At 58.3% G+C, this 14,144-nt stretch overlaps 1 protein-coding gene across 2 annotated transcripts in view; it reads left to right on the top strand.

The window, feature by feature from the left end:
• Positions 1-14,144, top strand: part of LRRC41 (leucine rich repeat containing 41) — a 62,496-nt gene that overhangs the window by 13,834 nt on the left and 34,518 nt on the right. For both annotated transcript variants that reach the window (XR_011314863.1, XM_069735879.1), the window contains exons 2-4: positions 3,945-4,031; positions 4,100-4,170; positions 6,357-7,323. Coding sequence is in view for 1 of the 2 variants with exons in the window: in XM_069735879.1 (XP_069591980.1) it covers positions 3,945-4,031; positions 4,100-4,170; positions 6,357-7,323 (1,125 nt within the window). In the remaining variant the exon portion in view is untranslated. The remainder of the gene's footprint in view (positions 1-3,944; positions 4,032-4,099; positions 4,171-6,356; positions 7,324-14,144) is intronic.

Here is a 14,144-nt window from a genome sequence, read left to right as displayed (position 1 = left end):
TGATCCTGTGACTCTGGGTGTGTGATCGCTGTGTTCCTGTGACTCTGGGTGTGTGATCGCTCGGATCCTGTGACTCTGGGTGTGTGATCGCTGTGATCCTGTGACTCGGGGTGTGTGATCGCTGTGTTCCTGGGACTCTGGGTGTATGATCGCTGTGATCCTGTGACTCGGCGTGTGTGATCGCTCGGATCCTGTGACTCGGGGTGTGTGATCGCTCGGATCCGGTGACTCGGGGTGTTTGATCGCTGTGATCCTGTTACTCGGGGTGTGTGATCGCTCGGATCCTGTGACTCGGGGTGTGTGATCGCTCGGATCCGGTGACTCTGGGTGTATGATCGCTGTGATCCTGTTACTCGGGGTGTGTGATCGCTCGGATCCTGTGACTCTGGGTGTATGATCGCTGTGATCCTGTGACTCTGGGTGTGTGATCGCTCGGATCCTGTGACTCTGGGTGTGTGATCGCTGTGTTCCTGTGACTCTGGGTGTGTGATCGCTCGGATCCGGTGACTCGGGGTGTTTGATCGCTGTGATCCTGTGACTCGGGGTGTGTGATCGCTGTGATCCTGTGACTCGGGGTGTGTGATCGCTCGGATCCTGTGACTCTGGGTGTGTGATCGCTGTGATCCTGTGACTCTGGGTGTGTGATCGCTCGGATCCTGTGACTCGGGGTGTGTGATCGCTCGGATCCGGTGACTCGGGGTGTTTGATCGCTGTGATCCTGTGACTCTGGGTGTGTGATCGCTGTGATCCTGTGACTCGGGGGGTGTGATAGCTGTGATCCTGTGACTCGGGGTGTGTGATCGCTGTGATCCTGTGACTCTGGGTGTGTGATCGCTGTGATCCTGTGACTCGGCCTGTGTGATAGCTGTGATCCTGTGACTCGGGGTGTGTGATCGCTGTGATCCTGTGACTCTGGGTGTGTGATAGCTGTGATCCTGTGACTCGGGGGGTGTGATCGCTGTGATCCTGTGACTCGGCCTGTGTGATCGCTGTGATCCTGTGACTCGGGGTGTGTGATCGCTGTGATCCTGTGACTCTGGGTGTTTGATCGCTGTGATCCGGTGACTCGGGGTGTGTGATAGCTGTGATCCGGTGACTCGGGGTGTTTGATCGCTGTGTTCCTGTGACTCTGGGTGTATGATCGCTCGGATCCTGTGACTCTGGGTGTTTGATCGCTGTGATCCGGTGACTCGGGGTGTTTGATCGCTGTGATCCGGTGACTCGGGGTGTGTGATCGCTGTGATCCTGTGACTCTGGGTGTTTGATCGCTGTGATCCGGTGACTCGGGGTGTTTGATCGCTGTGATCCGGTGACTCGGGGTGTGTGATCGCTGTGATCCTGTGACTCTGGGTGTATGATCGCTGTGTTCCTGTGACTCTGGGTGTGTGATAGCTCGGATCCTGTGACTCGGGGTGTGTGATCGCTCGGATCCTGTGACTCTGGGTGTGTGATCGCTCGGATCCTGTGACTCGGGGTGTGTGATCGCTGTGTTCCTGTGACTCTGGGTGTATGATCGCTCGGATCCTGTGACTCTGGGTGTGTGATCGCTCGGATCCTGTGACTCGGGGTGTGTGATCGCTCGGATCCTGTGACTCTGGGTGTGTGATCGCTCGGATCCTGTGACTCGGGGTGTGTGATCGCTGTGTTCCTGTGACTCTGGGTGTATGATCGCTGTGATCCTGTGACTTGGGGTGTGTGATCGCTGTGATCCTGTGACTCGGGGTGTGTGATCGCTGTGATCCTGTGACTCGGGGTGTGTGATCGCTCGGATCCTGTGACTCGGGGTGTGTGATCGCTCGGATCCGGTGACTCGGGGTGTTTGATCGCTGTGATCCTGTGACTCGGGGTGTGTGATCGCTGTGATCCTGTGACTCGGCCTGTGTGATCGCTGTGATCCTGTGACTCGGGGTGTTTGATCGCTGTGATCCGGTGACTCGGGGTGTGTGATAGCTGTGATCCTGTGACTCGGGGTGTGTGATCGCTGTGATCCTGTTACTCGGGGTGTGTGATCGCTGTGATCCTGTGACTCGGGGTGTGTGATAGCTGTGATCCTGTGACTCGGGGTGTTTGATCGCTGTGATCCTGTGACTCGGGGTGTGTGATCGCTGTGTTCCTGTGACTCGGGGTGTTTGATCGCTGTGATCCGGTGACTCGGGGTGTGTGATAGCTGTGATCCTGTGACTCGGGGTGTGTGATCGCTGTGATCCTGTTACTCGGGGTGTGTGATCGCTGTGATCCTGTGACTCGGGGTGTTTGATCGCTGTGATCCTGTGACTCGGGGTGTGTGATCGCTGTGATCCTGTTACTCGGGGTGTGTGATCGCTGTGTTCCTGTGACTCGGGGTGTTTGATAGCTGTGATCCTGTGACTCGGGGTGTGTGATCGCTGTGATCCTGTTACTCGGGGTGTGTGATCGCTGTGTTCCTGTGACTCGGGGTGTTTGATCGCTGTGATCCTGTGACTCGGGGTGTATGATCGCTCGGATCCTGTGACTCGGGGTGTGTGATCGCTGTGATCCTGTTACTCGGGGGGTGTGATCGCTGTGATCCTGTTACTCGGGGTGTGTGATCGCTGTGTTCCTGTGACTTGGGGTGTGTGATCGCTCGGATCCTGTGACTCTGGGTGTGTGATAGCTGTGATCCTGTGACTCGGGGTGTGTGATCGCTGTGATCCTGTGACTTGGGGTGTGTGATCGCTCGGATCCTGTGACTCGGGGTGTGTGATAGCTGTGATCCTGTGACTCGGGGTCTATGATCGCTGTGATCCTGTGACTTGGGGTGTGTGATCGCTCGGATCCTGTGACTCGGCGTGTGTGATCGCTCGGATCCTGTGACTCGGCGTGTGTGATCGCTCGGATCCGGTGACTCGGGGTGTTTGATCGCTGTGATCCTGTGACTCGGGGTGTGTGATCGCTCGGATCCTGTGACTCGGGGTGTGTGATCGCTCGGATCCGGTGACTCGGGGTGTTTGATCGCTGTGATCCTGTGACTCGGGGTGTTTGATCGCTGTGATCCTGTGACTCTGGGTGTGTGATCGCTGTGATCCTGTGACTCGGGGTGTGTGATCGCTTGGATCCTGTGACTCGGGGTGTGTGATCGTTCGGATCCGGTGACTCAGGGTGTTTGATTGCTGTGATCCTGTGACTCGGGGTGTTTGATCGCTGTGATCCTGTGACTCGGGGTGTGTGATCGCTCGGATCCTGTGACTCGGGGTGTTTGATCGCTGTGATCCTGTGACTCGGGGTGTGTGATCGCTCGGCTCCTGTGACTCGGGGTGTTTGATCGCTCGGATCCTGTGACTCGGCGTGTGTGATCGCTCGGATCCTGTGACTCGGGGTGTGTGATCGCTCGGATCCTGTGACTCTGGGTGTGTGATAGCTGTGATCCTGTGACTCGAGGTGTGTAATTACTGTAATCCTGTGACTTGGGGTGTGTGATCCTGTGGCTCGGATGTTTGTGATCGCTGTGATCCTGTGACTCGGGGTGTGTGATCCTGTGACTCGGGGTGTGTGATCCTGTGACTCGAGGTGTGTAATTACTGTAATCCTTTGACTCGGGGTGTGTGATCCTGTGACTCGGGGTGTGTGATCCTGTGACTCGGGGTGTGTGATCCTGTGACTCGGGGTGTGTGATCCTGTGACTCGGGGTGTGTGATCCTGTGATCCTGTGACTCGAGGTGTGAAATTACTGTAATCCTGTGACTTGGGGTGTGTGATCCTGTGGCTCGGATGTTTGTGATCCTGTGACTTGGGGTGTGTGATCCTGTGACTCGAGGTGTGTAATTACTGTAATCCTGTGACTTGGGGTGTGTGATCCTGTGGCTCGGATGTTTGTGATCGCTGTGATCCTGTGACTCGGGGTGTGTGATCCTGTGACTCGGGGTGTGTGATCCTGTGACTCGGGGTGTGTGATCCTGTGACTGATTGCGGGGGTCGTGTATTTTCAGGCCTCCCCGCTGTGATCCTCCAGGGTCTCCTCCCACTGATGAACATCTATTATCTGGAGAGGATAGAGCAGACGGCTGTGCAGAAGGGTGAGTGCTGCCCCGTTGAAGCCCCTGCGTACAGGGGACCTGTCTGATGCCGTGTTCTCCTCCTCCAGGTCTTTCCACACAATCCATCTGGTGCAAGTTGTGGAATGACATAATGAAGAGTAAACCCTCCAGATTCGGGGTGAGTTCATATTTTGGGACTGGGTTTTATCCGAGGTTTATTCAGTATCTGCACGGACTGGGTTGGCCTGTCTTCTCCTTGGTTGGGGTGGTGGGAAATGTGGCCTGTCCTCCCCTTGTTCGTGGGTGTAGGGGTGTATGTTCTCATTTTTTTTTCCTGGGGTTCCTGTCCCCCTCTTAGTTTTTGGGAGAGGCTATCCTTTCCTTGGTCAGGGGTGACCTGGCCACTTCTTGATCGGGGGGCGAACATGCACTCTCCTCCACCTCCTCCGAGGGCGACCCCTCCATCTCCTCGGTCGGGGGATGAGGGCTGGGAGCTTGCCCTCTCCTCCTCTTCCCGTTCGGGGTTGGGGAACTGCCCTCTCCTCGGTCATGGGTAGCAGCCTGCCCTCTCCTCCGCCTCCTCCGATTAGGGGTGGCCGCCTGCCCTTTCCTCCTCGGTCGGGGGTGGCGGCCTGCCCTTTCCTCTTCCTCCTCCTCGGTCGGGGTGGCGGCCTGCCCTTTCCTCTTCCTCACCCCCCTCGGTCAGTGGGGTGGCGGCCTGCCCTTTCCTCTTCCTCCTCCTCCTCGGTCGGGGGTGGCGGCCTGCCCTTTCCTCTTCCTCCTCCTCCTCGGTCGGGGGTGGCGGCCTGCCCTTTCCTCTTCCTCCTCCTCCTCGGTGGGGGGTGGCGGCCTGCCCTTTCCTCCTCCTCCTCGGTCGGGGGTGGCGGCCTGCCCTTTCCTCTTCCTCCTCCTCGGTCGGGGGTGGCGGCCTGCCCTTTCCTCTTCCTTCTCGGTCGGGGGTTGCGGCCTGCCCTTTCCTCCTCCTCCTCGGTCGGGGGTGGCGGCCTGCCCTTTCCTCTTCCTCCTCGGTTGGGGGTGGCGGCCTGCTCTTTCCTCTTCCTCCTCCTCGGTCGGGGGTGGCGGCCTGCCCTTTCCTCTTCCTCCTCCTCGGTCGGGGGTGGCGGCCTGCCCTTTCCTCTTCCTCCTCCTCGGTCGGGGGTGGCGGCCTGCCCTTTCCTCTTCCTCCTCCTCGGTCGGGGGTGGCGGCCTGCCCTTTCCTCTTCCTCCTCCTCGGTCGGGGGTGGCGACCTGCCCTTTCCTCTTCCTCCTCCTCGGTCGGGGGTGGCGGCCTGCCCTTTCCTCTTCCTCCTCGGTTGGGGGTGGCGGGCGGCCTGCCCCTTCCTCCTCCTCCTCGGTCGGGGGTGGCGGCCTGCCCTTTCCTCTTCCTCCTCCTCCTCGGTCGGGGGTGACGGCCTGCCCTTTCCTCTTCCTCCTCCTCGGTCGGGGGTGGTGGCCTGCCCTTTCCTCTTCCTCCTCCTCGGTCGGGGGTGGCGGCCTGCCCTTTCCTCTTCCTCCTCCTCGGTCGGGGGTGGCGGCCTGCCCTTTCCTCTTCCTCCTCCTCGGTCGGGGGTGGCGGCCTGCCCTTTCCTCTTCCTCCTCCTCGGTCGGGGGTGGCGGCCTGCCCTTTCCTCTTCCTCCTCCTCGGTCGGGGGTGGCGGCCTGCCCTTTCCTCTTCCTCCTCCTCGGTCGGGGGTGGCGGCCTGCCCTTTCCTCTTCCTCCTCCTCGGTCGGGGGTGGCGGCCTGCCCTTTCCTCTTCCTCCTCCTCGGTCGGGGGTGGCGGCCTGCCCTTTCCTCTTCCTCCTCCTCGGTCGGGGGTGGCGGCCTGCCCTTTCCTCTTCCTCCTCGGTCGGGGGTGGCGGCCTGTCCTTTCCTCTTCCTCCTCCTCCTCGGTCGGGGGTGGCGGCCTGCCCTTTCCTCTTCCTCCTCCTCCTCGGTCGGGGGTGGCGGCCTGCCCTTTCCTCTTCCTCCTCCTCCTCGGTCGGGGGTGGCGGCCTGCCCTTTCCTCTTCCTCCTCCTCCTCGGTCGGGGGTGGCGGCCTGCCCTTTCCTCTTCCCTCGGTTGGGGGTGGCGGCCTGCCCTTTCCTCTTCCTCCTCCTCCTCGGTCGGGGGTGGCGGCCTGCCCTTTCCTCTTCCTCCTCCTCCTCGGTCGGGGGTGGCGGCCTGCCCTTTCCTCTTCCTCCTCCTCCTCGGTCGGGGGTGGCGGCCTGCCCTTTCCTCTTCCTCCTCCTCCTCGGTCGGGGGTGGCGGCCTGCCCTTTCCTCTTCCTCCTCCTCGGTCGGGGGTGGCGGCCTGCCCTCTCCTTCTCCATCACAGTGTGGTTATTATTAGTGGCCGCTGACACTTTCCTCCATCTTTTCTTGCAGACGGTGACGTGCTGGAGGAAGAAGTTCCTGGAGTCGTTCTTCCACAATGTTTTGCGCGGGATTCTGGATGTGTCGTCTGACCACCGCCTGATCGACCACCGATTCTCCCCACTTATGCACAGCTCGCGCCATGTCTCGGAGCTGACCATCTGTAACAAGCAGCAGGGGGTGACGGAGTTGCCCCAAGCCGTTGTGGAGTGCCTCACCCAGTCTGTGGAGACCCTGAAGTTCCTGCACCTGCGCTCCTCTGACCCCGGCACGCAGAAGTCCCTGCGCCTGCTCCTGCACCATCTCATCCACCACGGGCGGGTGACCAAGGTGTCGGTGCTGTCCTGGCCCTGTCCTGACAACCAGCTGCTGGCTCTGATACTGACTATCAGCGCCGGGTATTGGGAGCCTGACCCTGAATCCCCCTGTAGCCTCTGCTGCCAGACCACCCACGACACTGAGTCTGGAGGAGACCGCAGAAGCTGCGTTCCCCCGAGCAGCACGGATAGTAGCGGCCTAAGTGCCTTGTTAAGTTTGCAGCCCCTTAATATCAGCCAGAATGTTTTCAGCCCCTCTGAGCAGAGCATTGTGCCACCTGTGAAACAGTCTGCAGGAAGCCCCCTGTCCAGGAAGGGAACAGCCCACCACAGGCCCCCAGACAGGACATCATCATCTACCTCACAGACAGGACTGGATCCAGCGACCAAGGACCCTGCGGGGGGCCATGCCTCTGATCACAGTGACTTGTATGATTTCATCTTTAGTGTCTCCAGCCGGGGGGAGGGGAGCACCCCTGAGACGACACCTAAAGAGGAGAAGGCGGGTGTCGGGGCGTCTCCATTATTGGGAGTCATCCACTACCGAAGTGTCAGAGCTTTGAATCTACACAACGTCCCCCTTACTTTATCCTCCTGCCGCTCTCTGTGCCACCTGCTGTGCTCCTGGACTGCCCTAGAACGGTTGACCATGGCTTACAATGGTGAGGATCGCAGTACAGGAGCTCAATGGTCACCCACCATCAATGCCGCTTGCCACGATGGCGCAAATGGGGTTAATGAGCGGCAGAGTCGTGTTGTGCTGGAAGCAGAAAATTTGAGCAGGCGTAAGGTCTGTGCAACGGGTGTCTACACACGGTATACGGCGGGTCTTGTGGAATGTTCCCGGTATAGAGCGGGTCTTGTGGAATGTTCCCGGTATAGAGCGGGTCTTGTGGAATGTTCCCGGTATAGAGCTGGTCTTGTGGAATGTTCCCGGTATAGAGCGGGTCTTGTGGAATGTTCCCGGTATACAGCGGGTCTTGTGGAATGTTCCCGGTATAGAGCGGGTCTTGTGGAATGTTCCCGGTATACAGCGGGTCTTGTGGAATGTTCCCGGTATAGAGCGGATCTTGTGGAATGTTCCCGGTATAGAGCGGATCTTGTGGAATGTTCCCGGTATAGAGCGGGTCTTGTGGAATGTTCCCCGTATAGAGCGGGTCTTGTGGAATGTTCCCGGTATAGAGCGGATCTTGTGGAATGTTCCCGGTATAGAGCGGATCTTGTGGAATGTTCCCGGTATAGAGCGGGTCTTGTGGAATGTTCCCCGTATAGAGCGGGTCTTGTGGAATGTTCCCGGTATACGGCAGGTCTTGTGGAATGTTCCCCGTATAGAGCGGGTCTTGTGGAATGTTCCCCGTATAGAGCGGGTCTTGTGGAATGTTCCCGGTATAGAGCGGGTCTTGTGGAATGTTCCCGGTATACGGCGGGTCTTGTGGAATGTTCCCCGTATAGAGCGGGTCTTGTGGAATGTTCCCCGTATAGAGCGGGTCTTGTGGAATGTTCCCGGTATAGAGCGGGTCTTGTGGAATGTTCCCGGTATAGAGCGGGTCTTGTGGAATGTTCCCGGTATACAGCGGGTCTTGTGGAATGTTCCCGGTATAGAGCGGGTCTTGTGGAATGTTCCCGGTATACGGCGGGTCTTGTGGAATGTTCCCGGTATACGGCGGGTCTTGTGGAATGTTCCCCGTATAGAGCGGGTCTTGTGGAATGTTCCCGGTATACGGCGGGTCTTGTGGAATGTTCCCCGTATAGAGCGGGTCTTGTGGAATGTTCCCGGTATAGAGCGGATCTTGTGGAATGTTCCCGGTATAGAGCGGATCTTGTGGAATGTTCCCCGTATAGAGCGGGTCTTGTGGAATGTTCCCCGTATAGAGCGGGTCTTGTGGAATGTTCCCGGTATACGGCGGGTCTTGTGGAATGTTCCCGGTATACAGCGGGTCTTGTGGAATGTTCCCGGTATACGGCGGGTCTTGTGGAATGTTCCCGGTATAGAGCGGGTCTTGTGGAATGTTCCCGGTATACGGCGGGTCTTGTGGAATGTTCCCGGTATAGAGCGGGTCTTGTGGAATGTTCCCGGTATACAGCGGGTCTTGTGGAATGTTCCCGGTATACGGCGGGTCTTGTGGAATGTTCCCGGTATAGAGCGGGTCTTGTGGAATGTTCCCGGTATACGGCGGGTCTTGTGGAATGTTCCCGGTATACGGCGGGTCTTGTGGAATGTTCCCCGTATAGAGCGGGTCTTGTGGAATGTTCCCGGTATACGGCGGGTCTTGTGGAATGTTCCCCGTATAGAGCGGGTCTTGTGGAATGTTCCCCGTATAGAGCGGATCTTGTGGAATGTTCCCCGTATAGAGCGGGTCTTGTGGAATGTTCCCGGTATACGGCGGGTCTTGTGGAATGTTCCCGGTATAGAGCGGGTCTTGTGGAATGTTCCCGGTATAGAGCGGGTCTTGTGGAATGTTCCCGGTATACGGCGGGTCTTGTGGAATGTTCCCCGTATAGAGCGGGTCTTGTGGAATGTTCCCGGTATACGGCGGGTCTTGTGGAATGTTCCCCGTATAGAGCGGGTCTTGTGGAATGTTCCCGGTATAGAGCGGGTCTTGTGGAATGTTCCCCGTATAGAGCGGGTCTTGTGGAATGTTCCCGGTATAGAGCGGGTCTTGTGGAATGTTCCCGGTATACAGCGGGTCTTGTGGAATGTTCCCGGTATACGGCGGGTCTTGTGGAATGTTCCCGGTATAGAGCGGGTCTTGTGGAATGTTCCCGGTATACGTCGGGTCTTGTGGAATGTTCCCGGTATACGGCGGGTCTTGTGGAATGTTCCCGGTATATGGCGGGTCTTGTGGAATGTTCCCGGTATAGAGCGGGTCTTGTGGAATGTTCCCGGTATACGGCGGGTCTTGTGGAATGTTCCCGGTATACGGCGGGTCTTGTGCAGTGTTCCTGGTATATAGCGGGTCTTGTGCTGCGTTTTCCCTGTATACAGCGGGTCTTGTGCGATGTTCTCTGTATATGGCGGGTTTTGTGGGATGTTACCAGTATACGGCGGGTCTTATTATTATTATTTATTTATATAGCACCATTAGTTCCATGGTGCTGTACATGAGCAGGGGTTATATACAGAGTTACAGATATCACTTACAGTAAACAAATTTACAGTGACGGACTGGTACAGAGGGGCGAGGACCCTGTCCTTTGTCCTTGTGGACTTACATTCTATGGGATAGTGGGGAAGAGACAGAAGGTTGGGGCGAGGCGGCGGCTCCGGCGGTTGGTGAGGCGGCAGAATGGTTATTACAAGCTGTAGGCTTTCCTGAAAAGATGGGTTTTCAGGTTCTGTGTGAAGGATCCGAGGGTGGTGGATAATCGGATGTGTTGAGGCATGGAATTCCAGAGGATGGGGGATATTCGGGAGAAATCTTGGAGGCGGCTGTGTGAAGAATGAAGAAGTGTGGAGGAGAGGAGGAGGTCTTGAGAGGATCGAAGATGATGAGTTCGGTTTGGTCTACTTTGAGTTTTAGGGAGCGAGAGGTGAAGAAGGAGGATGTGGCTGACAGACACTTCGGGATTCTGGACAGCAGAGAGGTGACATCTGGGCCAGAGAGGTAGATCTGAGTGTTGTCCGCATACAGGTGGTACTGGAAGCCGTGGGAGTTTGAGTTGTCCTAGGCCAAGAGTATAGATGGAAAAAAGTAGGGGCCCTAGGACAGAGCCTTGAGGGAATCCAACAGAGAGAGGGCAGGATCAGGAGGTGGTGTGGGTGTGGGAAACCCTAAATGTGCGGTTGGAAAGGTAGGCAATCCAGGACAAGGCAAGGTCTTTGATACCAAGGGAAGAAAGAATCTGTAGCAGTAGGCAGTGGTCGACTGTGTGGAAGGCAAAGGACAGGTTGAGAAGGAGGAGGATGGAGAACTGTCTGATAGCTTTGGCTGTGACTAAGTCATTAGTAATTTTGGTCAGAGCAGTTTCGGTGGAGTGGTGGGGGCGGAAGCCAGATTGGAGGTTGTCAAGGAGAAAGTTAGATGAGAGGTGGGAGGAAATTTGAGCATGGACGTGCTGCTCATGGAGTTTTGAAGCAAACGGGAACAGTGATATGGGGCGATAGCTGGGCATAGTAGTTGGGTCAAGGTTGGTTTTTTTGAGGATGGGTGTGATGGTGGCATATTTGAAGGCCGAGGGGAAGGTACCAGAAGATAGCGATAGGTTGAAGAGAGGGGTTAGCGCTGGAATGAGCATGTTAGTGAGGTTGGGGAGCAGGTGGGAGGGGATGGGGTCAAGTGCACAGGTGGTGAGGTGCGATTTGGAGAAGAGGCTAGTAAGCACTCCTTTAGTGATGTTGGAGAGGGAGGTTATTAGGGAAGGGCAGAGGTCTGGAATATGGAGTGGTTGGGGTGATGGAACTGTAAAGGTTTGCCTTGTTTGGTCGATCTTGTTTTTGAAGTAGGTGGCAAAGTCCTCGGAGGAGATGAGGGGAGTTGGAGGTGGCAGTGGTGGGCGGAGGAGAGAGTTACATGTGCTGAATAGTTGTTTTGGGTTGTAGGATAGTGAAGATACAAGGTTTGTGAAATAGGTCTGTTTAGCAGAGGTGAGGGCTGATTTGAAGTCAAATGTAGCTTGTTGGAAAGCAGTGAAGTCGTGTTTTCTTCCAACGCCGCTCCGCCACCCTGGATGCTTGTCGAAGTTTTTTTGTGAGATTGTTATGCCAGGGTTGCCTATTGGTTCGTCGCACTGTGCCATGCATGAGAGGAGCGACTGAGTCTATGGCTGATGTGAGGGTGGAGTTATAGAAAGCGGTGGCGCTGTCCGTGTCGTGGAGTGAAGATATGGAGGACAGGGGTAGGAGAGAGTCTGAGAGTCTGTGAATGTCTAGGTTTCTGTGAGGATGTGGTAATGGCTGGACATGGGGGGCAGGTGAGGAGGACAAGGATGAGAAGGTGAGTAGATGGTGGTCATATAGGGGGAAGGGAGAGGTTGTGAGATTAGATAAGGAACAGAGGCGGGTGAAGATGAGGTCTAGTGTATGTCTGTGTGGGTGGCTGTGGAGGACACTGAGTGAGTCCAAAGGATGAAGTGAGGGCCAGTAGCTTGGAGGCTGCTGGCTGGCTGGTGTCAGTAGGGATATTAAAGTCAGCCATGATGATGGTGGGGATGTTAGCAGAGAGAAAGTGAAGGAGCCAGGTGGAGAATTGGTCGATGAAGGCAGTGGCTGAGCCCGGTGGTCGGTATATGACAGCCATTTGGAGATTGGAGGGAGAGTAGATACGGACAGACTGAATCTAGAAAGAAGGGAGGGTGGGGGTTGGATAGGGTTGAAGGAACAGTTTTTAGAAAGAAGGAAACCCACTCCTCCGCCATGTCTGTTGCCAGAGCGAGGAGTGAGGGTAAATTGGAGGCCACCGTAGCTCAGTGCTGCAGGTGAGGCTGTGTCAGGGGGCATCAGCCAGGTCTCAGTGAGGGCCAGGAAGGAAAGGTTGTGGGAAGTAGAGATCGTGGATCACGTGGAGCTTGTTGAGGTGGGGGTAAGACAGAGGGGGAGATAATTATTTGATTTGAGGGTGCAGGCGTTTGGGGATAGCGAAAGAGGGTGAGGATTAGATTTTCCAATAGACTTGTATTCGTGCCAGATTGCGTCGCATGACATTGCGTTTCGTCCAGTTTCCGTTTCCGGTTTCTGGAAAAAAACGTCCATGGCAACGTTTTTTGTCTCTGGTGAAAAAAACGTAAAGCTGTTTGCTAGAATAGAAGCCTATGGGAGCCAGAAGGCGCCAGATTCCGTTTCTTTAAACTGAGCATGCTCCAAATTTTTTTTATCCAATTATCTGGATATGTTAGTCTGATCCGTCGAAAAAACGGATCCATCGCATCAGTTTTTCACAATCTGCGCTAGATCCGTTTTTTCAACATCTGCTGGATTGTGCCTGATGCAAAAAACCTGATGTGTGAAAGTAGCCTAAGATCGAAAGATGCAGTGTGATACATGGAATTAAAGGCAGGGAAACAGCAGCAGCGTACTAGTCAGAACAGAGGGAGAGACGTACATGGGATTGGGGGTCTTATCGGAAGTTCCTACTATACAGCGGGTCTTGTGGGATGTTCCCTGTATGCCTTGGGTTTTGTGGGGCGTTCCCGGTATAAGGCGGGTCTGTCAGATGTTCCCGGTATACGGCGGGTCTTGTGGGATATTCCCAGTAGACACTGACTCTTGCGGGCTGCTCTCGGCACACGCCGGCCCTCGCGGGCTGCTCTCGGCTCACGCCGGCTCTCGCGGGCTGCTCTCGGCTCACGCCGGCTCTCGCGGGCTGCTCTCGGCTCACGCCGGCTCTCGCCTCACGCCGGCTCTCGCGGGCTGCTCTCGGCTCACGCCGGCTCTCGCGGGCTGCTCTCGGCTCACGCCGGCTCTCGCGGGCTGCTCTCGGCTCACGCCGGCTCTCGCGGGCTGCTCTCGGCTCTCGCCGGCTCTCGCGGGCTGCTCTCGGCTCTTGCGGGCGGCTCTCGCGGGCTGCTCTCGGCTCTCGCGGGCGGCTCTCGCGGGCTGCTCTCGCGGGCGGCTCTCGCGGGCTGCTCTCGGCTCTCGCGGGCGGCTCTCGCGGGCTGCTCTCGGCTCTCGCGGGCGGCTCTCGCGGGCGGCTCTCGCGGGCTGCTCTCGGCTCTCGCGGGCGGCTCTCGCGGGCTGCTCTCGGCTCTCGCGGGCGGCTCTCGCGGGCTGCTCTCGGCTCTCGCGGGCGGCTCTCGGCTCTCGCGGGCGGCTCTCGCGGGCTGCTCTCGGCTCTCGCGGGCGGTTCTCGCGGGCTGCTCTCGGCTCTCGCGGGCGGCTCTCGCGGGCTGCTCTCGGCTCTCGCGGGCGGCTCTCGCGGGCTGCTCTCGGCTCTCGCGGGCTGCTCTCGGCTCTCGCGGGCGGCTCTCGCGGGCTGCTCTCGGCTCTCGCGGGCGGCTCTCGCGGGCTGCTCTCGGCTCTCGCGGGCGGCTCTCGCGGGCTGCTCTCGCGGGCGGCTCTCGCGGGCGGCTCTCGCGGGCTGCTCTCGGCTCTCGCGGGCGGCTCTCGCGGGCTGCTCTCGGCTCTCGCGGGCGGCTCTCGCGGGCTGCTCTCGGCTCTCGCGGGCGGCTCTCGCGGGCTGCTCTCGGCTCTCGCGGGCGGCTCTCGCGGGCTGCTCTCGGCTCTCGCGGGCGGCTCTCGCGGGCTGCTCTCGGCTCTCGCGGGCGGCTCTCGCGGGCTGCTCTCGGCTCTCGCGGGCGGCTCTCGCGGGCTGCTCTCGGCTCACGCCGGCTCTCGCGGGCTGCTCTCGGCTCTCGAGGGCGGCTCTCGCGGGCTGCTCTCGGCTCTCGCGGGCGGCTCTCGCGGGCTGCTCTCGGCTCTCGCGGGCTGCTCTCGGCTCTCGCGGGCTGCTCTCGGCTCTCGCGGGCGGCTCTCGCGGGCTGCTCTCGGCTCTCGCGGGCGGCTCTCGCGGGCTGCTCTCGGCTCTCGCGGGCGGCTCTCGCGGGCTGC

The sequence above is a fragment of the Ranitomeya imitator genome, chromosome 8, assembly GCF_032444005.1.
Source record: "Ranitomeya imitator isolate aRanImi1 chromosome 8, aRanImi1.pri, whole genome shotgun sequence".
Taxonomy (NCBI): Eukaryota; Metazoa; Chordata; class Amphibia; order Anura; family Dendrobatidae; genus Ranitomeya; species Ranitomeya imitator.
This window is presented reverse-complemented; position numbering and strand designations above follow the sequence as displayed.